Source organism: Clytia hemisphaerica, unplaced genomic scaffold (genome assembly GCF_902728285.1).
Source record: "Clytia hemisphaerica strain Z4C2 unplaced genomic scaffold, Clytia hemisphaerica genome assembly, whole genome shotgun sequence".
NCBI classification, from domain to species: domain Eukaryota; kingdom Metazoa; phylum Cnidaria; class Hydrozoa; order Leptothecata; family Clytiidae; genus Clytia; species Clytia hemisphaerica.
Window position 1 is genome coordinate 522,367 of NW_027104525.1, and position 24,222 is coordinate 546,588.

The window sequence follows — 24,222 nt, forward strand, 5'->3', positions numbered from 1 at the left end:
TCACGTTCGACAGAAAGGATTCATTCAAATCGTGGTCAGAAGACCTCTGCAAAACCACAGTTTAGTATAGTATATATGATTAATCAATCAACTTGACCTATAACGAGAATGCGTTTGTTTTGCTAGAGGATGTCAGCAATTTTCACTCACGTAGGTTGCTAGCATCCACTAACGGCCCCCAGCGGTTTGCGTGAATGCGTGAATGGTCATTTTCGGTTGCGTGAATGCGTGAAAATTGGAGAAAAAAATGCGTGAATTCACGTAGAATTGAAAAAACTTGCGTGAACGTGAAAATTCATTTTTGATTGCGTGAATGCGTGAATCTAGGCTATTTTGTACGTGAATACGCGAATTTTCCCTTTTTTCCACCGATTTTCCAATGTTTCCCCGAATTTTCCCGAAAATTTTCCGATTTCATGGAAAATCGGGTTATTGCGTGAAACTCTAGGAAAATTTGCGTGAATTCGTGAATTTCGAAAAAAATTGATTGCGTGAATTGAGGGTCCGCTGGGGGGGGGGCTCACTAAAGGATTCGTGCTCCTTATTATACTACCTGGAATTTTATCGAGGTCTGCGATTCTGACTATCGCCCACGTTGATTGTTAATCGAAACGTAATGTAAATAGCAGTTAGCGACTTTTCTACTCAAAACCCACATAACCAATCAACGTTCGTTTAATTATAGGAAGTCTAGGAAGACTGGGTATTATGCAAAGTTGAGAATGCATGGGGTATAAACGGGGGGGGGTCAATAAGATTGACTTCACGTTGTAAAAGTCATTTTGTCTGCTCGTTAAATAGCCTGCCACATTAGACTATTTTGTTTGATATGCTGGGATTTAACTTAGAAGACAATCACTCGAGGTCATAACTATTTAGACTTAGTATTTTTACTTTATTTTTGACAGAATTTGTTCAAATAAGGTCTGTTATTTAAATATATTTTTCAATCTTTTTTAAGTTATTTTTTAAAAAACGCAAAAATACTTCACACTTGGACCCATCATGTTTTGTTTATTATAATATAGAAACACTACTAGAAAAAATTGTTAAAAGGAAGAAGAAGAAGAAGAAGAAAAGAGTCACATAAATTTCTACCCTGCTGTTCTTTTGATTGATCCCGCCTCCCGAAAGAAGAAGTTTTTCAAGAATTTTCAATTTTTTTGTAAAACCTTTGGATGTTGAAGCTGGCTTAAAAAACGATCAAATGAATAAAAAGACATCTTCAAAGTTTGACTCTAACCCTCCCCCGGAGATTTCTCTCGCTTCGCTCGCATTAAATACGCCGTCCAGTTTTCGACAATGTGAGAAAATGTCATGCTCATGGTAAAGAGGAGTGAAACCTGGGGTTTTGTAGAGGTCTGCGATTCTAACCCAGCGCCCATTTTTGCCTAGGTAGCCCCCCCCTCCGGGTTACTATAGAAACTCGCTAGATTCGCTAGAGGATGGACAGAAGCCAACCCCTCCGGTCAAACTAGATTTCCTGTGGAGGCCCGGAATCTCCGAGTTAGAAAACTTCGAGTTAGCGATTTTCGAGTTAGGAATTTTCGAGTTAGCTATCTTGGATTTTTTTAGAAAAAGTTAACTTGAAATTCTATTTTTGTATTATAGTAGGAAAATCAAAAAAATTCGAATGGTTTTATTCAAAAGGAATTGAAGCTAAAGTCGTAAAGTACCTGAAAAAGATAAACACAAAGGGGGGCCACAAAGGCCACACAGTATCGAGTATAAAGTGAAATGCCAAAACTGACGAAAAGTTATTGGTTTGTTTTAACATCTTACAAGGCCCCCTTACAATTACAAAGGAACAACAACAGGGAGTGAATTTGTAGAATCATAAAGAACTAATGTTAGAAACATTCAATATAACTCTCAAATGTATTGTATATACATAACTAACATACCTTGAAATAATCTGCAATATCTGTCGTCTGTAGAACTGACAAAACAATTTTCTGGAGCCAAAGTATAAACAAAGAACACCCAGTGTGGTAAAAAATCATACACTCATGCAAGTGGAAATTCCCGGGGGGGGGGGTTCTAGGGTTGCGAGCTGACGGGGGGATGCCGCCCGACTTTCGAACTTTGGACCCTTACCGGGACTAAAAAGGAGAAAACAAAGGAAAATTTTGAGAATTTTACGACCCTTAGCGGGACTAATTTGACCAATTTTGACACAATTTAGATCTTTCAGGGGGTAAAAAGTTGAAATTTTCCTATTTTTCCGACCCTTACTGGGACTGAAATTTGATTTTCTGATTTTTCCGACCCTTAGCGGGACTTTGGAAGTCCAAAAAAGGTACCCTTAAGGGCGGCACATACCGTACCCTCCATTTGCCTAAGTACCCCCCCCCCCGGGGGAAATTCAAGCATCGAAAGCATTCAAAATATAGTTTTATGTTTCTGAAGGAAAATTTTGTTGGTGCACATAGAAATAGAAGATACATCACCACACCTACTGTTTTCTTTAAAAAATCTGCCTTGTTACAATTGCCGACCTATTCGTTTTTTTTTGGATTTTCTCCATACAAAAAAATGCGCCTGAAAAAAAGGTTGTGAAAAAGGATTCATTAGCTAACTAAGGTTTTTTTGAAAAAAATCGAGTTCATCCTAACTCGAAAATCCTTTTTAAATGAAAAATCGATTAGTGAGGACGCATAATTTACTTTGATGAGGCAGAAGTACTAATCGAAATCTTACGCGAAAATTGCTAACTCGAAGTTTTCTAACTCGAAGATTCCGGGCCTCTTTCCTGTGTGTTCACATGCGCTTTCCACTGCATATGTACAGGATTTATCAGGATCAATACATTGAGCCATCAAGTAGCATGTCGAACCGTACAGTTGTGTACATAGCTGAAGTGGTTTGTTTTCTTTTTGAAAAATTTCAATGTGTGTGGAGTTTCAAAACATCTACAGAAGGGGAAGTCTGGCGGCGGACTCGACTCGACTGTAACTGGTGTACTGTCGATGAGATACAGAGGAAAATTTGGAAGTTCTTATTCATTTTCTTCGGAAAAAGCCCCAATGAAAACCTAACTCGGATTTTTGTTTAGTTATGGCACAATGGGCAAAGAATCAAATCGCAAAACAACTGGCAAAGTAAGAATTTATTCGTTTATTTTTTTACCCAGCCAGATCAGTAGCTAGTCTTTTCTTTCTGAAAAATAATGGATAGTTTAAAATCCCACTTGTCTCAAAAGTTCCTCACACATCTTCGCTCTCTTCTTGGTCAATAATACCATAGATCTTTCGCTAATTAATCACAAAACCACTTTGTTTGAATCCAATAATTTTAACCAGAGAAAACATTTCAAATTCTTATTATCAATTAGGCGGCAAGCTAAAATATGTTCCGTTCGCGTCATGAAACATCTTCAAATCCAGTCGGTCGGTCGGTAGTAAATTTTTTTGTCGGGTTTTTTAAATCTAGTACCGTAGAGTTGTTTAATATCGACATGCGTCTTGTTATTTCGACATAGCTCTAGGCTGGTCTTTGAAATAAAATATCAAACATAAACAAATACATACCAAACTTATCAATCAATCACTAAATTGTACTCTCCCTATCACGTCACAGATTGTTGAAATGTAAGAAACGTGAAGTGGGTTTTTTTCGAAAAGAAAACTTTAATGATGTCACTAAAAACTAATTAGCATGCTTTCATTCAACGAAAATAAGATATCCAAATCAAAACAACAATTTGCACGCGAGGAATTTTTTAGTAGACCTTTTTACCGTGAACCGAAAATAATAAAAAGAACCCGGTTTCCTTTTGAATTTAATGTGACCGCCATACTGGCCATCACGGCGTGCGGCCTCTTAGCGCCTAAAACATGTGTTTTTGATAAATAAGGAAGGGGAAACCAGGCTAAGCGTGTGAATTATTTTTATCACGTGACTTGAAGCGTAATAAAGTTGTAAAATTTTAATGATGGACACGAGAAAGTTACGAGGAAGTTTGCATGCGTTTCGTGTGCTGTGTAAAACTGCTTATAATTATGTTTTTTTAATTGAAAGGATTGCAATGTTAATTGAACTTCTAGTTTGATGGATGAACTTTGTTTGATAAGAATGATACTAAGAATTTCATTCAAGGTTTGTTTTGATTATTTTACAGATCCGGTGTCGACTTTAGAAGACGCATGTTGATATTAGACAATTCTACGGTAAATCCCGAAGAATCACAAGTCGGCAATCAACAAAATCTCTTGCCGCCATCTTTGATTTGCCAAATTAAATGCGCGCATGTGTGAACCTTAAAAGCGTACCTTATTTTCGGCTCTCGGGGGTATTTGCAGTGAAGCTGGAACTTCGATTTTTGAGGATTACGATTCTACCAGCTTTTTAGTGATTTTTGCCTCGCTAACCCAAATCTCGCAACCTCTTTACCTTACGGAAGATCGAAAAGAGATTTTTTCAGCGTTCCGAAAAAAACACATACAGTAGCAGAAATTTTTTCATCCTCACAGGATCGATTCTCAACAACAAAATACATCTTTTGGTCTTTGGGTTTGTTTCTGACCTTTTTCCTTCAAAGAATATCGATCAATTCCTTTTCCCCTTGAGCGCGCGAGAAAAAAATGATTAGCTCGCGTTCTCACATGGGCGAATAAAGATGAGGCGGCAATCTTGCACTTAGGGTGCTACTTAGTTTCCGTCCCTATTTTGCGCCCATGATAGAATGGTCAATACGGGGGTATTCCAAATAATGAACAATGTTATTCTGTAAGTATTTATTTTCTGAGAGATACAAATGGTATATTGAATATTATTTGTACTACTAATCGTATGGTTTGGAGTGCAATTAACGATTAATCACGAGTAACAAAGGAGAAAATAGTAATTTGCACGAGTCCGAAGGACGAGTACAAATTACGGTATTTTCTCCTTTGTTACGAGATCCTTTGTCAAGATCCCAAGACATTCAATTAAAACTTGAAAACTTAAAATGAGACAAAATGTCAGATTCTTTATCGAGGCTATTTTGTATCGATAAGGAAGTTCTATGAAATATATCATTGGAAAGTCTTTCTTGATAAAGTTTTATTGTTAAAGATTCTATCAATAAATTCTATCGCTAAAACTGATAAGGTTGTATCGAAAAAATTGGTCGCAAGAGGTTTGTAAAAGTTACAAAGAAAGCGAGTTGATAAAACTAAGCATAAGTAAGAGACGCTCGTGAAAATTACAAAGAAGGCGAGTTGATAAAACTAAGCATAACAGACGCACTTAAACAAAGAAAGAAAGGGAATTCAGAAAACTAAGCATGAGAGATGCTCGTGAATAGAAAACGAGTTGACATTTGTTGACTATTCTTGTTAAAACTTACGAAGAAAAACGAGTTGATAAAAGTATGCATAAGAAACTCTAGTGAAATTTATGAAGAAAACAACAATGCTTTTGTTACAAACAGATTAGCTCAACAAAAGTTGTGGCTAAGAGACAGGGGTGTTCTGTTTCTTTAAAAGTCTGTTGAAGTACTCATGCAACCTACTATGTCTTTGGACATTTATTTTTGTTTGTAAAAACTTGGACCCTTAAAAAGTTGTATCGATAAAGTTTTATCGCTAGTTTTCTATTGCTAATTTTGATACCGGTATTGATAAACGAAGCTAGGTGAAAGTAAGTAAAAAATCAATAGCAGCCATCAGGACGAAGCGAACCAGGCATTGGATTGCTCTAGGGCCCCTTTAGCGGCCTTGAAGCCTCTTCATTATGGCCGCTTTTCATGATCAGCCATGCATCGGCCTCTTTCTATTTTGAACGGCCTTAGCGGTAAAAAGACCGGTCCAATAGAGGCCAAAGGGGAACAGTGATTAGACCGATCGGACTTTTGTGTACTCCAAATCGCTTGGGGAGTCACATAATAAAGCACCCCCGTCTTTTACTCTTGTCTAATTTCCGATCTCGGAACGTGCAAAACACGCCCGTCTGCCCAATCATCTTAATTTCACTTTAATTGTGCTTTGACTTTCAAAAATTATTTTTAAAACCTATTAATTTATAACAATTACAAAAAACAAAAAGTTCGATACTTTATCATCAGTGAAATATTCAATGGATTTCTAGTTTCAATTTTCAGTGAGCGTTTTTCTAGCGCTTCGTTGATCGCGTAATTTTTGTGTCACACCAACTCGTAATAATTATGCATTGCCAAATTTGGTTCTCCATTGTCAAGTCAAGATCAATGATGACGTCACCTAAGCATAAGAAAGAAAGGATTTCGTCAGTTTTATGCATATATTAATTTGCGATATCTATTTGCCGCACTTTTCGTAGACTAGTCGGAATACCTTCTTTTACTTGTGTGATTGATGGTAACTTTTCATCTTCGTTATTTTTTAAATGAAGCACAACCAAAAAAAAAACGAAGCTCCAAAAAGTTGTGTATTTCCAGTAAGTAAACGATTCTGACAATTAACGAAATTGATGATGATGATTTTTTTTGGTCAGGTAAATGTCTTAGGGGGTTCTAGTCTTGACCCCTAAGCATACGCGAGATTGAAACATGGGTAAACCAGACAAAACTTGAAAAACGCTGGTGTTTTGAAGCGCTTCTGTGCGATAAAAATATCTTTGCGACAGATTGGCTATGGAATAGGTATGTAGAAATTGACGCCCATGTGATTGCCTGATTGTTTAAGTTCATCAATCATGCATTCCATGAGTTCAGTCCGGGGTAAGTCTCAAAAAGTAATCTTGAATTCCCAACAACGAGGAAATTCCAGGTGTCTGGGGCATCGGCATAGTTTTCTTAGCAACCTGCTAGAGACCACTTCCCACTTGTTTTGGTTTGATTTTTTAATCTCGCTTGGTTTCACTTTTGTTCAAGATTTTCTGCTTGAAACAAAGGTAAAAGACTAAAAAATTGGAGGCAAAGTTGTCTCCAATATCATGTATCAATTCAGCTTTGCTTGACTAAACAAGGCAAACCGAAACATAATAGCCTATCCGCCGGTGCAACAATCTAGGTGGGTTCCGTATCCCCTGTATATCTTATTCTTGGGAATTTGATCTTCAAATTAGTTTTCAAGGTTGGCTTGGCTCAAATTTTTTCATCTATGGCTCAAGTTTTAGGCAATTTCTCATAGTTTTTGAAAATGTTAATTTCATTAAAAAGCGCTAGGTTATTTTTTCATGAATCCCTTTAGAAGTTTTGCCGCGCATTTTTTTGTTTGAGAGTCAAGTAAACGATATAGCGTTTTCACAGCATTAATCTTTGATATACATTTCGGCGTGGCGCTAGTGTGACTAACTGCTTTATGTAGGGCTTTGCACGCTGCATTTGGTAGATTTTATATAAGGTTAAGAGCTACACTGCCTGTCATCTGCTTGACCCTAGTAACCCCTTGGGCTCCTCTAAGGATGGTAAGTAAAGTTTTGTTAAGTAACATACATCAGTTAAGCTCTATTTGCGCTCTAAAAGAAAGTATTTAGTATATTTGTTAATGGATTCCATGTGACGTTTGACACACTCGCTTGGGTCAGTGCTGCATAGCTTTGTTGTTTTTGTTTTTTTGGTGAATTTGTACCAGCTAGCAACAGGCAGCTTGGTTGAGTTTTGCTTAAAAAAGTTACTGGATTTTGGAGGATTTTGTCTATTACTACTTATCACTTATATAATCACTTTTTTTAAATTATAGCATCATCTAATTAATTTGTCTTTTATGACACAGCTGCTGCCTAGCAGCTATGAATAAAACTCCCATATCAGGATCGGAAACTAGGCCAGACTTGACTTATTTCTCTTTCTCTTTACAATAAATGCAATACACATAACTTTGACAAAAGTATTCCCAATGCCCAAAAAGATTTTGATGTTGAGAAAATTTTACAAATCAGTCTCTCTTTCACCCGATTTCTTTCATCTTCCTTGGGTTTTGGCCAAAATTTGGATTTTAAATTTTTGTGAAAAAATTTGTGAAAATTCAACAAAATATTTATCTACCTAATGTATTTAACCTTATTTCAGGTTTGCCAAAAATTTGGATCCAAATTCATTGAGTTTGAAGTTCTTAAAAGGGGAAGGAGAGCTAACGAATCTTGAATTAGAAGAAGGTGTTATATCTGATCTCTTGGAATTTCCACCATGGCTGCAGCTGAGTAAAGTGACTTGCAATCGTATATCAGCAAAGGTTTGTTCTTATATTCATGATATCTTCCTTAGTAAGTATGAGTTTACTAAATCCCCTGTTTTGCCCTATAGTAATATAAAGTCTGTATCAAAAAAATTTATAATCAAAAGCAACACACACCCCCTAGGAGCTGGCTTGAAGAAATGATTTTTAGTAAGACAATATCTTCCGTCAATTTGAAAATTAGATGAACAAAATGTGGAACAAAATTTTCAAAGCCTACATGAATCTGCTTAAAGTTATCTTTTCAACAAGGTATTACTTTAATTTGACCCCCCCCCCCAAGAGCAATGTGTAAAAAGTACGCAGTGTCAAATTTTTCAAATAAATTTTTTAAAGTAAGCTAATAAAAAGTAATTCTTTTTTTTCTGTATCTGTACACATTTTCTTTATAGGTACCATGGACAAGTTTGAAGTCAGACCCTTTGAAATTGGTATGTAAATCTTGGAAATGAGAAGTATCCGATAAGCCATTGCATTATAACTGAAATAGTTTCTTCTTTTCTCAGTGTGGGTCTAAAGTCAAATCAACTTATTGCTAATAAGTCTCTTCTGCATTTTTAACATTCTTTGTATAACAATTTCTTGTTTTAAAAAATCCTATCGGGTGTATAATTATTTTTTCCTTTTACAGATTTTAGATACAGTGGATGTGCAAATTATAGCCTCCGAAGAACTTCGTGCAAAATCAAGTTCTCCAGTCATCAACAAGGCTTCCATGTAAGTTCTTTGTCATAAGTCATTTCTTCCATTGTATTTTTTTTTTTAGCAAACTGATTTCTCTTCCATCACCAGTTGTTGTCAATGACAATGTTTGCTATTAAAGCCACCTAGTTGATCATTTTGATAAAATTTCAACTATGAATGGTTTGAGGCTATACTCATTTAAACTTTCTGGTACATAATGAGTCCTGGTGCCCTTTGGTCCTTTCTATTGGTATCCAGTCTAGTCAAAAAAGAGCATGAGATAACTTACCCATTTCTTTGTAATCATAGTCATTATAAAAAAACTCTGATTCGGTAATGTATTGTTTTAGCTTTATTGTCAAATTTTTCTTTTGTTGTAAATAAAATACAAGTTCCGATTTGCACGCTTTTTGATCACGTTACCATTTTTGACTCTTGTTTATTTTCTAGTCGTATGATCAAAAACTATGCAAAACAAATTCATTTACGTACGTGAGCTTTAAGTGTTAACAATAGAAAGAAACAAAAGCCTTCCAGACCGGGGTATTTTGTAATGACTATGCTGGAATGGTCGTAATAATAATCTTTGAGATTGACATGAAAATGGTTCATACACAGGGATCGAATTAACGATTTAAAAGTGCATTGCACTTTGTGCGAACGAAGTGAGCAAATTCTGCCTGCCGCAGAAATTTTTTAGGTTTCACGATGCGTTTTTATCAATATACGATGCATTCTCCACTCTAAAGACCAATTTACAAGCCAAATAACCATCGTGTTTGCTTGGAGGCTCAAAATACTGTAAAATTCTTGATATGTTGTATCGTGATTTTGTTGAATTTCTGAATTTTTGCTTCGTACATTTCCAAAAACGCATCGCGAATCGCGAAACGCGATACGTTAATTCGAACCCTGATACATCATATCATAAACATTTTTGAACCTACTCTGGTCGAGGTCCTTTAAATTAACCTCTGTTCGTCCGCCCGTCCGTTCGGCGGCGTTTACGACGGTTTAGTCTTTATATATAAGAATCACTATTAATAAGCATACATTAATGTTCTTAGCCAAATTACTCAATTTTTTGACGAGATGGATGTTTTTTGCTCACAAAGTCTCGAATATGAAAGAATATTTCAAGAGCATGAAATTTTGGTTTCTAAATGTTTTTTTTATAATAAACAAACGATTAATTTTAATAGATCGTCAATATTTGTGTTCTGAATGATTGTTTAATGGTCACGTCACGTAGATATCAATTATAAATATGTAATGCACAACCAGGTAGGTCCTTAAAAGTATTACTTGTTTTGATTAAGATGTTCTCATTGTAGTCTTATGTCATTTAATCTTTGTTCTCGAAAATATTGTCTAGTATTTTGATGCGGGTAGGCAAGAATCCGGAAAGCTTTTTGTCCATACAGCATGATAAAGATAACCAAGTTGTTTACGATGAGGGTTAATTGTTGATATAGCTCTTTCTCAACTGGCTTTTGAAATGACACAATAACAAACATTACAATAAACATTAGAAGCGTGGTGAACGAAGTGTATACAAAAGACATTGCATCGTTCATGACATTTGGTAAATGTCTACCTCTGAATGCTTGAATGAAACAGGCAGATTGTATCAGCATTACAAACCCAATCATAATATTAAAGTGAAACGCTGTACTGCAGTATCTGACTCTTTGAAATCTGGATTCAACAATTAATACTGATATTGTGTTCTCAAGTTTTAGAGTTATGTAATTTATGGCAGTGCATATGATAAGGCAAACCAAAATGACCAATATTTGCCAGGAAACTGTTTTTCGTACCTCATTTTCTGTCACTTGGACTGCACTAAGAAAAGCTTTCAACAGTTTTTGTGATTTGACAAAACCTATCGTAACTATGAAAACAAAAACAGTGCTTGTTATAATGGTTTTCCCCACACAGACTTCCATGGATGGGTGCAGTATTTCGATGACTGGAGAGAATATGAAAATGACCAGGATTGCAAACAGATGTAATATTGACATTTTAGAATCTGCTGTTGCCACCACAGGAGTTTCTCGCTTCTTTATAAATAAAACCAGTGTTGCCATAGTTGAAAAGCCTCCAAAGCAAGATGCACTTAAAGAGATTTTGAAAAGTGTTCTTTCTATTGGTGTTTGGTAAACATCTATGTATGGATCGATACATGCTGTACGATCACCATTATCGATGCTGAATCTGCCATGACATGGTATGCATCCATTATCGCCAATAGTTGATTTGTGATAATTGACAGGGCATAAATCACATCTCCATCCATAACCGCCTGCTATTTCACGGTATACTTTATGTTTTCCTGGTACGCAGATTTCTTGTGGGCACTTTGTTGGACTTGATATGTTATTTGTGTTTGAGAGTAATAAATCAGATAGATTTCTAACCAAATGTCTATTAAACATATCTATAGCACAAGAGCTGTATAAGCAGGTCATATTTTTTATATTTGTTATGCTGAACATGGGCTTATGGTAGCCTTTTGAATCAGGCTGGACAGTCTCAAGGACTGTATTGATGTCTGTTAGCTGTGTTTTAAGGTCGTCTTTGAACAAAGGAGCGTATGTGATATATTGGTTGACCAAAATAGAGTTACTATAGATGATGTTGAATTCATTTTTCAAATATTCTCTCCACTTTTTCACTATATCTTTCGATTCACTTGATATTTTGTAATCTTTTCGGCTCGATGATGCTATTTTAAACCTGTGGCTATCTAACAGACTGAAAAAGGTTTCCGGAAGGTTTTCTTTTTCGGCAAAGGTATATCCAAATGGGGAATCATGAGTCAAAATGGGCATCCCAATTTCACCATGTATATCCTTCAGTCGCGAAAGCATCTTCAATGTTTCCATTCTTCTACCAAAAAGTATGATGGCAGGTTTCTCGTGTTCTTTTAGCCAGGGTTTTCCAAAATCGTTTTCCTCAACTGCCAAAGAAGTTAGTTTATGAAGTTGCAGGCATTTCTTTGCTTTCCGAAATTCAGATATACTTAAATTATAATAAACCTGATAGGGAAAAGCATCATCTTCTTGAGATAAAGACACCAAAAACAGGTCTCGCCAATCAAATTTGTTCACAACAGCCAAGAGATCTTGTATGTAACTTATCATTCTAGAAGATTCTGTTCTACCATCTGAAAGCTCTGTCACCTCAAAGTAATGGACATTGATATTGGTGAAGGATAGGACATTGATGAAATGAAGGCTCATCCTTTCAGGTAGATGTGTGAAAACGAAAGCAACAAGTGATTGGTTGAAAGCTTGGCCAGGGAATGGGGTACTATATTGTACGCCAAGTAGAATTTCTATTGCAACGTAAGTTAGATGGTTTAGATCTTCACACACATCTACAGTTCTGTATTCAATTTTATTAGCTTTCTCTGCCAAAGTTGACGAGAGTGTAATTTTTGAAGATTGAACAACATCGGCCAGTACGCGCCTATATTGTTCGGCCTCTTGGTGCCACAATGTTTTATTTGTTGTTTGATTGGCGCAGATTGAAAATACACCAATATTGTAGAATGTGATCGATGATGAAACCTCTATCACCAACATCATCACCATCACAAACAAACCCATCTTATATCCTAGAGGTACTGGATTTCCTGAATATACTAATGATGGATTACTGTAGCTATGCTTTTATAGCCTGTGAATACAGATTATAATGTTACAATAGACCTTTTCATAAATTACGTCACAAACACCACTTGCCTCGTATTCAAACAATTTGCATGGTGATCATATCATTTGAGACATTTTTTTATGAATAGAAAGTAGTTGTAATAAAATCTGCTGGGAATTAATCAATATGGCAAAAATTTCAAAACGAGGCAAATGATGTTCGTGACGTAATTTATAAAAAGGTCTATTCCACGTGATCATTCTAGATTAAAAACACTTTCTAAAAATAACACAATACTGTAGCCATTATAATTTCCCCTCGTTTGAATGTTTAAATTTAAAACTGATAAGAGATCACTATCAACTCCTCCACCCCCCAAAAAAATAATTAAAGTCCTTAATTTTAAGGCTAAATTCTGAGAAAAGAATTTGTACGTCTAAACTTTGTAGAGAATGATCTTTTTGGAATGATCATAACAAAGGTATGATGTTTGATAAATGTTGGATAAGCTTTTTAAAAAGAAGACGAGAAAATTATTTCGATCGACTTCATGCTGATATTTAAATTACGTCGTTTCATATGAAACTCACATCAATTTATTTTGTATGTATAAAAGTTGATAAAATAATTTAAAAATCTAAAATATCTAAAAATATCTCTTCAAAGAAACCTTGTGCAATATGGACGCTCGTACTGACATTTTTCCAGAATGAAAAATTAATTCGAAAAAAGATCTTTCTAAGGACCAGGGGGTGGGGCATATCCATAGATTTATAAGAAGCCCGAAGGGCTATTTAGATGTCGTGCTTTAAGCTTTTCTAAGCAAAAAAATATGAATATCGCAAAAAATAATGTTGCTATTGTTTTCGAAAGCCCGCGAAGCTTATGATTGGTCAATTAGCTGAAATTCTATTGTAATGCCACGTGACCTAGGTAGGATTTCCTACTTAACTACGGCGCACCTTTCAGGAAAAGTACGACATCTAGCCCTTCGGACTTTATAAATCTGTAGGCATATAAAAAGATTATCAATCAACAGTAAATATGGCTCTACTGAGAAAATATAGAAAATGAAATATATGGAATATAGATAAAGCAGTTAGTTCCCAGTTTTTTAGTTAGTTGATAATCCGGCGTTTGTGTAAAAACTACGCGCGGGCATTCTGGATGGGATGAAATAAGTGGTTTCATTACCCATCCAAGAATCTCGCCTCTAAACATTGTTTATTGTGAACATTGGCACCATTTGGCTCTCTCGAAGAAAAATAACTCCCTAGAAGCTAACTATAGCTAACTTTCTTTACATTCAGGACTAAACCGACCAAGTATGGATTCGCTGAGAAAGTAGTCGACGGTATGTATGTCTCGATTAACACACTCACCGTCTCGTTTACCTCGATTGGTTTCAAAGCTACCGTCAATATATCTCGTGTAATAGTACAGAGTACGACTCCTGAATGGCGACAAGCGACAAATTTACGACAAACGAGAATAAAAGACGACGACAAAGATGAAGTGATTAATTTTAAGGAAATCAAATGGGGAACAATGAGGGTGCACGCAGATGCTGCTTACATGAGTGAGGTATGGAAGTTTCCCTTTTGTCTCAATCAGGTTATTGGGCCATTCCATTTTATACCCATGGGATACCCATACAGGGTATTTCCAATTGCTCTAAGGAAAGTTTTTTTTTCCAGGGAGTAAACTGTTATTTTAAAACTTCCAGGGGGTAAAAGACTGATTTTGGTTCGTCCATACACACTTTGATGTTTGAAAAAGAAATTTCGAAGCTCTTTTAGGAAATTTTCTCATTTTCCTGGGATTATCCACATATTTGCAAGAATTATCCGTGACAGGGTCCGCCCACACCCTGTATGGATTTCAAATGGAACAGCCCATTGATAAGTTACATTTTCTGTCTTAAAATTTGAATAATACATATATTAATCATGGCGGGATTTGCTTTATAAAACTAGTTTAAAAGTTCTAAAATTCTCAATTGAATATTCGATCCTTTACTGTTTCAGATACGTCAGTTAAGTTTTATTATGTTTGTAACATCAATATTTTTGGCTCCTCTTCTTGGGTTTATGTCACTCGTCCGAACTTACCTTTTAAATTCATATTGTGGTTTTTCAAATTGAATTCGCACTGTTAGTCTTTGAGGGTTGGAGAGTCTTCCTTGTGTTTCATGTGTGTCTATTGAAACCATTATTTTTGCATTTCCAGTCTAAGGAAATCCCTTCAACACCACTCCGATTGATCACTAACAACAGTATGATCCGACTCGTCATCAAAAAGAGAATGTCAGATTGCTCCATGGTTGCATCCAAGTTGGCCGTCATACTGGATGACATCTTATGGGTTCTAACACAATCGCAGATCATCAAATTATCGAGTTTCGTTCACTACATCATCAAATTACGTAACAAGCATCTACCCATCACGCACCAGACAGCAGCCAAACAAGAGGATATGCCCACTAAATCGTCCGGTGTAAAAAGCCAAGATCAGCTGTTCAACGCCTATGATATACCGGAGACATCTTTGCATTTAAGAACACACAGGATAGATCTTCACTTGTGTGACGATTCTTCGCTAAATGGTAAGATCTTTATCCAGCGAACACATTGCATTCGAGTCTACAATCGGTGACGAAATACTTGGCACAAAAAGGAAATCCACCGGGGTTTTTTGAAACCACAATCGATTTGCAATTGCTCTAAAGTAGGTTCGAAGGGTAGAGTTTTAACTCTGAGTTTTAACGCTAGACTTAAGACTTAGGACCTTAGGATCAACTTAGGATCTGAGGAACCAAAAGTTCAAAAATGGTCCAGTAGGGCTCGAAATATAGCCTAGAAACCAATAAATCCCTCCCAGATCGAAATAGTCGTTGAAATCAAGTTAAAGGCCTGAAATTGACATTCTCGCTCGAACTTCAATTTTCGAAAAATGGTAAATTAGCCAAAAGTGCCAATATGTTACGGCACTGATTGTAGAAGAACAAATTATATTCTTTTTTTATTGGTTCTGAGAAAAATGTTAATTTTAAGTAGATGAGTAGATTTTCACTGCTGAATCATCTTTTCTATCGACATCATGTAAGGCATTAGATTTTCAAAATATTCAGGATGCAACAAAAATGACGTCCAAAATGCACGCTTCCTATTTCCGGAAACAAATTCAGCTCATTGTACTATTTGTATCGTTGTATACTATCAAAAACTCTCTTTATCGAACCGTTTTCTCCTAACGAGGAAAGATCCAACAGTTTTCAAATTTCTTTGTCAGGTAATTTAAACAAGAAGACAGAATTCACCTCTATCTATGACGAACCCGGTGCAGCTCTACAGATCTCGCTACTCAATATCGGTCTGGATCACTACCCATATCACGTGGTTGGTACAAAAAGGATTTCCACTAAACAGGACGACGAGATGGCTTTCCAAAGGAGTCGATGGGCACACCAGTTGTTGAATAACTTCCAAGAAACAGAAGGAAAGAGATGGAAAAAACCTAGAACTGCTACAGTTGTAAGTTTGACTATATAGGTTTTCATGTTTTGTAAAGTTACGTAACATTCGAATCTGTACAGGTGATCCCTTACGCAATTCGAACGTTAGCTTCTATAATGGTGGAAATTACGTAACTCTATATAGTTTGTTTGCTTATCACTATGTTTATTACACGAATCAACGTCTTATTTGTTTCGGTGAGTTGCAACAGCAAGACTGGGCAAAATATATACTGTATTCCTCGAATAAACATCCCTCCTTGCAGGAAAATTTTTGAAAAAACGCCCCCTGGAATAAACATCACCTCCCCTCTAAAGAGGGGCGTTTGTTTGAAAATATATGACAATAATCGTATTCTTTTAGTATTCGAATTTTGACCCGTTTCTACATCCCTTAATTTTCATTTCGTACTCGAATGATAATGAAAAGGCCAAAAGAGGTTTCCATTCATTTTATCAAAGTTATCTTGGCTAGAAGAGTTAAACATCTTTCCTGGGGCGATCACCCCACCAAAAACACCATCTATGGTTCGCTTAAGCCTATCTCAAACATCTTAAAGGCTAGGCGTGTTCAGTTTGCTGGTCATTGCCTTCGTGCGTCCACAGAAGTCATCTCCTCTCTCTTACTCTGGAAACCCAAGCGGCTGGTTCAAAGATCGAGAAAGTTAACTTTTACTCACGCAGTTACCAGGGACACTGGACTTCATTATAGTGACCTGCAGACTGCCATGTGTGACCGCGATTCTTGGCGCCAGAGGGTGGAATCCATCATCTCGACCGTGGTCGAAAGACGATGATGATGATGATCTTGGCTAGAAATTCAATAAATGCCCCTTCTTTTGAACGCCCCTTCTAAAATCTAAAAACTATTTTGATAAACGCCCTGGCGTTTATTCTTATCTTGTGTAAAAAAAGACTATTTTATTTTCCTTTATTCACAGGAGGCCCGTTCAAAAAGACCTCCACGCATGTACGAAAGTTACTTTCTCGTTCGTTGCGAAGACTATAGCATCATGCAAGTCACTACCCCAAGTACACACAACCCTCAACCTTTCTTGAAATCAGCGAAAGAGTCGCTTTTCCTACCCAAAGAAATGCCAGCCATCCAACTCGACCATACCACGTATTATTATACAGGATCAACGGATTTACCTGGTAAGCGAAAACTAATGTTGTAACGAATTTATCTCAAATAATTTGGAGTGGAGTCTCCATAGCTCGAACACGCAACACAAATCTGTCCAAGTTACGGAGTAAGGCTTATAGTGATGTTATCTGAAGGCACCACAAGACTTGTTCGAGTTAACCCTATTCAACCTAGAGGCTTTTAGGGGCGGTTCAGAACTAGGGGGGGGGGCTTGTACCACCCCTTAACTTTTGATCTAGTGGGTCTTTTTGGATGAAATTTGGCACACAAGATCCTTGTGACGTAAGGTAACTTTTCACAAAAAAAATTTTTGATGACGTCACTCATCATGCCCAAAGTGATCAAAAACCGAAAATTTCCTTTGTTCTTATAAATAGCTGTTGTATTCTAACAAAGGCTTTAGAAAAAAGTTGCCTGAGTTTAAAATGCTTATTTTATCCTAAATATTCAATAAATTACGGTTTAAACGATATATTTGACAATGAAAATAAATTTGTATTGGAAAAGTGTCAATTTTTGTGACACCTTACTGTCAGAAATGTCATCATGCAAGGTGTGAAAATATTTAGGTGTCAAATTTTTTTTTTATTTTGAAGCTAAATAAAAGTTTCATGGCAAAAGCTCTATTATTTCAGGAGCTATTAGCAATAGTTTGACCTCCGAACAGAAAGACCCCCCCCTAGTTCGAATAGGGTTAAGGGAACACGGAGGTTGAGTTAAAGAGACTTCCAGTGCACGCAACGAATCAACAAAAACACGTACATTTTATAAGATTTTTCTCAGGGAGTTGCTATTATTATATTATGTTCTATAAGTGTCACATCTGCACAACTTCTTTATGCATAGTCATTGTTCTTTCCACATAAAAAGTGTCAACCTCGAACCTAGCCCGGGGTCCACTTAAAGCTTTTTTTATAGACTGGCTGGCGCGATTAAGTGGCCCGGTAGTATATGGTAATATGCTTTTGCTTAGGCGGACTGTAAAACAGTCCGCCAGATTTTAGTTGTTTTTGGAAGGTAAAAACAGTATAAAGCAATATTTTTATTTGAGAATAAGGGATTGCAAATCTGTTAATCGTGTTTGTTTCTCATTTTTGATTATATCTTTCAACTCCAAGTAGTTTTATTGTTATTTGGATTTTTAATATTTTTTTTCAAAATGGCGACTTTGCCAAATGCTCCTAGTCTACTTCAATGGACTCAGCGTCATAAAAAATTATCAAAAAGCAAAGTTCAGCTAAAAGTAGACTCTAGTCTACCTCGAACCCCGCTTAATAAAAGGTAGAGGCTATTTTACACTTATTCAGGACATGTTACATATAAATATCATGGTTAGTTGATTTTCTTTCTCTAAATATTCTAGTGCCATCACCAAACGTGTTCGTCCAAGTGAATCCATTTCAATTAACTTTCGACCCGTTAACGTGCGTATGGCTCAATCGATTCACGCAAAGTGTCGCCGCCGGACTGGTATGAAGTTTTCTGTTTTATCCATTGAGTTTCAAGCCCGAAGGGCTAGAGGCGAGATTCCCTGGATGGGGAATGAAACCACTTATTTCATCCCATCCAGAACGCCCGCGCGTAGTTTTTACACAAACGCCGGATTGAACTAAAATTTATCGCTGGATTTCAAAAAATGTGGTCTTCCAAAACAAAGGAACCGCTAGATACAATCCGTCGTCATGATTACGGCGCGTTCTATACGCGTTTTGGATGGGAAATAAGTGGATTCAATTTCTCTTGCCTGAGAAGGGTTAGAGTTTCGCCTCTAGCCCTTTGGGCTTGAAACTCAATGGTTTCATCATGATTCAACCTCGTACCCAGTGTACTTTTATTGCCTGCCTAGCCTCCTTTCGTGTCCAATATCTTTCGACTGAATTGTTTTTTTCGAGAAAAAAATTTCACAGCTGACATGGGCAAAGATTGAAGTTTCTCAAGTCCAAAAATGGTGGCTATAGCATTGCTAGATAAAAAGCTGATTTTTTTCTTTTTCGTTTTTCATCTTCGTGTTTGAAAATTTTAGAAAAAATTTATACGCATAATATTCCACTCCGGATCGCCTATCCAAAAAGTATAAAATCGCTATCTAATTCGAAATCTATCAAAAGCAATACGCAATTGAAAATTTACTGTCAGCTAATTTGAAATGTACTTTAATTATACGCATGGAGAACACAACTTTGTTCGAGTTGAGAAAATTTCGAGTTTTGGAGTAAGGGTTATAAGGCATTGTTGACTGAAGGGGCCATAAAACCTTTTCGACTTGAGGATACATTCACGTTGTAGAGTCTTGAAAAAAGAGTCTTGTTAAAGAAACTCTACTGTATTTGAAATATTTAACCTTTTTTGCAGGACTGGACGAAAGAATTTGTTGTAAAAGAAGCAGGTTTCGCTGAGCATGTTAACGTCCGTTTGGAATGCTTAATGCCCAAGGTATTTTTATATGTCATTGTCCAAACTTGCTAGCGGTTGATGTCCAAACTGTAGCTAATATAATACGACTATTGTATCGGTACTAATCCGGCAAATTGCTTTCGATTTTCCTTTTGATTTGCTAGTAAGAGTAAGGGTGGTTCAGAAAAAACCGCACCCCTAGAATTTTTTTACGTAACTTAGCTTTCTCACTCATGTTTTGAAAGATTTGCGCTGACCCCGCTGAAACTAAAGTGGTAAAATGAAATCTTTTGAAATAATCTAGCGACGGCAAACGATCTTATAAGCATAACTATGGTATAAAACATGAGCTAGAAAGCTAAGCAACGCAAAACCTCACCCGGAAATTTCCATATTGGTTTTCTTTTTTTAGATTTTGCTACCGTTCGACAGTAAGAAGCGACCTCAACAAGAGCACGTGGAAGAACGGCCAACCGGTCTCCAACTCCTCATCTCACAAACCGTCGTCACTAATTGTCGTGTCGGTGCCAAATGCGCACAAGCTGACGTTCTCAATGATCTCCAATCGTTTATTTCATCACGACAATACGCCGACATGTCTTGCTACCCAAACGAAAAATCCGACTTTTCGCCGTACTCAAATTCAACATGGCTTAACGATTATAGTATCAACTGTTACCAGTTACAGAATCTCACTCGACGCGATAAGGACTTGTACGGACGCTTGAAACGCGACAACAATTTACCACATCATATCTGGGGAATCTGGTGCGATCAGCTTTGGATGGAGTTTGTTGGCGTTGATAAAGCTAAAGGACGACCAATCACTTTCATTGACGCCTTTCCAGTGCGTCTCTGGGTTTGCCAGTCTGTCTCTTACACAACATCTGATGATCGTCCAATAAGTCCTATATCCACCGGATCCAGTATAGAGACAGCAGAGTCAGCCAGCGAATCAGATGAATTTCAACAATCACCAAGTTTAGGAAGTCGCCATAGTCAACGTAGTTCTATCTCAAGTGAAAATCAACCCTTAACCTCGTCATTACTCCAAGTTGCATCGGGTGGTGGTAATGCCCATCAACTTCGTCCCGCCCATTCTGATTCAGACCTGATCGATATTCCAGTCCGAAATCAAGGGCCTCGCCATTCCGTTTCAAATACTGCTATCTCGGGTGAGAACTATGCTTGGGGTGGCCCGCCTCCGCCCTACGGGGGTGGTGGAAGTAAAAACGCCAGCACCACCAGTATCGAGAATCTACCGCCCTCCTATGACGCCATCGCTAGTGAAGATCCTGGGCCCATATCGAAGCCTCCAATTGATGTTTGCGACAACATAGAGCCGGAACCACTTGACACGAATCTCCCAACACTAGCTTTGTTAATGAACGTTGAGAAAACTATTCAAATACAACTGGATCATTTCCAGTTACTTTCATTATTGAGACTCGGAGAAAATGTTGGGTCTATGATGAGTCGGATTGAACTTGACAATAAAAAACAAACAGATAACCAAACGCTAGAAGAATCAACCTCAAACCAAGATTCTGTTATATTAAACATCTCAGTTCCTCACGTATTGATAGACTTAATTTTAGCACCTTGCATTGGCATCGACCCTATTCAGCGACTGAGTCTTAAAGAAAGGGTCCAGTATGAAAAAGAGAAGATTGAGAAATCGACCATGACCACAGAGATTCCTGTATCTGGTGATGCTTACGTTCTTCCGATGCGCAGTCGTGGTCGCTCGATCATGGGAACCAGTCCCCGATCACAATCATTGACCGGTACACCAAACCCAGGAACACCAAATTTATCAGAGAACCGAAAACTCTCTGGTACAGCAACAGAACTAACACCTGAGTCGAATCTACAAAGACATTTATCGAACTCGAGTTTCAATGATAGTTTATACGCTGAACAAACTTACAAGGAAGTTCGAGACGCTCAAGTTCAAGCGGGAGACCCGTTGGTAGATGCTAACTTGAAACCTTCTGGTGAAAACCAACTCATCTCCGTCCTCCGAATCCATGCTGACAACGTTAAAGTTGGAATTCAATCTGTTGGCGAAAACTCAATCGTCAAAGTTACATCAAATTACGTCAACCTCAACGAACTCGGAAATATGAAATATGGACATGTTTTGGACCCACGTGGTTCTATAATCGAAGAGAAAGAACAGGACAAACAAAACATCAATATGAGCACACTAGCTGGTGACGCCATGTTGAAATTACGTCTAATTTCAGGACCGGAAGCAGAACATTTTGCTAAAGATGGTAGAGATCTTGGATTTGCTGATATCCGGATTTCATCTTTAGCAGCTGCTCTCTTGATGTCGACTGTTGACAATCTGACAGAATTTGGTGAAGATGAATTTGTACAATCAACGATGCCTTTTAAAGTCAGTATCTCAAGCTCTGATATCTCTCTATATGATGACAAACAAAGACGATACAAATCAACTATTAAGTTGCCACCGTCTCATATCGTTATCAGTCAACTACACGTCGAAAGAGATTCGAACGGAGTCGTTATTCTGAATTCAAACGCCCAAGAACGGAATCCTCGACCTATAGACCTGCCAAATAACGAACTAGACACCACTATTGGTGCCATAGGTGGCTCGTATGCTTCCAGTGTGGGTACATCGATTGCAGACACCATCACACAACAAGTGGATGCTTTGATTAATGAAAATGGTAGATTAGTTGAAGATTTGAAAATAGTCAATGCCAAAGTAAATGGACTACACAGTGAGCGTGAATCATTGTTAAAAGTAATCGATAAACTGCAACTGGAGTTGATGTTATCAAATAATGAGAATGACGATTTACAGAAACGTGTACGATCTTTAACTTTATCCAAACGACCCACGCATTCATGAAATCTATTCGTATAGGTTTTAAAGTACAATGGATTCTCGGTAATTCGAACTTCTTTTGTTCCAGGTTTCTATAATTCGAATTAATCTTCGGGCTCAATCAAAGGGAAACCCTCGAAATATTATTATGCTTTCAATTTTTCTCTAATCCGAACAAACTATACTTCTCATTCAACTCTGAATTATAAGAGTTGAATGTATTTCAATAGCACAGCGCACAATCTTAAAATAGCAACGAATCTGCACAAATTTATTCGTTTGTACAACTTGTGATCACATCCTCCTTACGTTAATTGCTCTTGCACGTTAATTAATTACAATATCAAAAGAAAGGTAATAACTTTCACGGTTTTCCAATCATTTTGAAATGAACTGCGGGATTGGAACTCGTGCAAATTTCTAGTTGAAATAATTATGATGTGCGAGATGTGGAGGAGCGCTATAGGGTTAGGGTTCAGTGCCGATATTCGATGATATTCCTTTTTTTTTAATTTCGATTTTAAGGATTGTCAAGGTTATTTGAGTGATTTTAGTTCTTTTCACCATTCATATTAGGTTTTCAGATTTATCCAATTATTTGCTTTAAAGAATTATTAATAACATAGCAAAAAATTAGAATTAAGGGTATAGAAATATTGCTTTTCAAAATGAAAAGCCTTTTTATAAAATATATTTGAGAAATTTTTAAATAATTTTTGATTTATAGAAGCATTTTAAGCATTCATATGAAAACTTTTTGGTGCTTTTATGTATCAAGTTAAATATCTTTAAAAGCTTTCAAAATATAATAGCTTGAATTGTTTTTAAAACCTAAATATATCCTTGCAAAGTTAATTTTTCAGTTTTGAGATACCAGTACCATGAAGAATCTGCAGTGGTGAGCTGAATTCGCTATTGATTTTCGATCGAACCATTGAGTTTCAAGCCCGAAGGGCTAGATGCGAGATTCCTGGATGGGAAATGAAACCAATTTCCCATCCAGAACGCCCGCGCGTAGTTTTTACACAAACGTCGGATTGAAACTAAAATCTATCGCTAAATTTCAAAAAATGTAGTCTTCCAAAACAAAGGGGCCGCTAGATACAATCCGTTGTCATGATTATGGCGCGTTCTATGCGTATTTTGGATGGGAAATAAGTTGCTTCAATTTCTCTTGCCTGAGAAAAGTTAAAGTTTCGCCTCTAGCTGTTCGGGCTTGAAACTCAAGGGATCGAACCATATTAGCGAACCCCGAAATTAAAAATTCTTTTGATTGATTTTCTCATTTCAGATTTTTACAAATTTTCATTTTCAAATTTTTCGTATTTTTTTTTTATTTTATAAATATTAGTTCCTAATTTTTCGCCAAGCAGGATAGATGTATAAGTTTTAGCATGGACCCTTGAAAAACTGTCCTGTCATGAAAATTGCATTTTGGGAAATTTTTAATTTTTCGAATAGAAGTTTTGCTGTTTCAAAACTGACTGAATTTTTAGAAATTTTGAAAGGAGATATTCAGTAAATTAATTTTTATTATGGATTTTTTTTTTTCGAAATTGAAATTTCCTAAGTAACAATTTTATTATTTAGATGATTATTATTCAAGAGAAAATTTTTTATCAATACGAAAGTAAAGTATATAGCTATCTGGTCGTTTTCGAGTCCTCTGATAGATAGTTTGGACATAGCATATCGGAGGGGGAGAAAGTGCCTTCTTCGCAACATTAAAAAGTGCGACAAATTTCACCATCCACAATCCCGAGCGAGAGTGACTGTACCACCCCTACGTATTCATTCCTCTTTGTATTTTGCGTATAAT

General features: G+C 36.8%; 1 protein-coding gene across 1 annotated transcript; it reads left to right on the forward strand.

Annotated features, from left to right (window-relative positions):
• The first annotated feature begins 2,897 nt into the window (after positions 1-2,897).
• On the forward strand, positions 2,898-22,570 carry LOC136822025 (bridge-like lipid transfer protein family member 3B). The gene is made up of 11 exons (XM_067078244.1): positions 2,898-3,101; positions 7,976-8,138; positions 8,534-8,572; positions 8,773-8,858; positions 13,796-14,069; positions 14,715-15,090; positions 15,777-16,018; positions 16,941-17,154; positions 18,510-18,616; positions 19,499-19,579; positions 19,953-22,570. The coding sequence occupies exons 1-11, from the start codon at positions 3,058-3,060 to the stop codon at positions 22,425-22,427; spliced, it is 4,101 nt and encodes a 1,366-aa protein (XP_066934345.1). The 5' UTR covers positions 2,898-3,057; the 3' UTR covers positions 22,428-22,570.
• The last annotated feature ends 1,652 nt before the right edge of the window (positions 22,571-24,222 follow it).

Bases quoted from the DNA above. Each gene is read 5' to 3' on its own strand.
- LOC136822025 (XM_067078244.1), top strand. From the start codon at position 3,058: ATGGCACAATGGGCAAAGAATCAAATCGCAAAACAACTGGCAAA. The intron at 15,091-15,776 runs GTAAGATCTTTA...TTTCTTTGTCAG, and splicing joins TGACGATTCTTCGCTAAATG to GTAATTTAAACAAGAAGACA. The intron at 16,019-16,940 runs GTAAGTTTGACT...CTTTATTCACAG, and splicing joins AACCTAGAACTGCTACAGTT to GAGGCCCGTTCAAAAAGACC.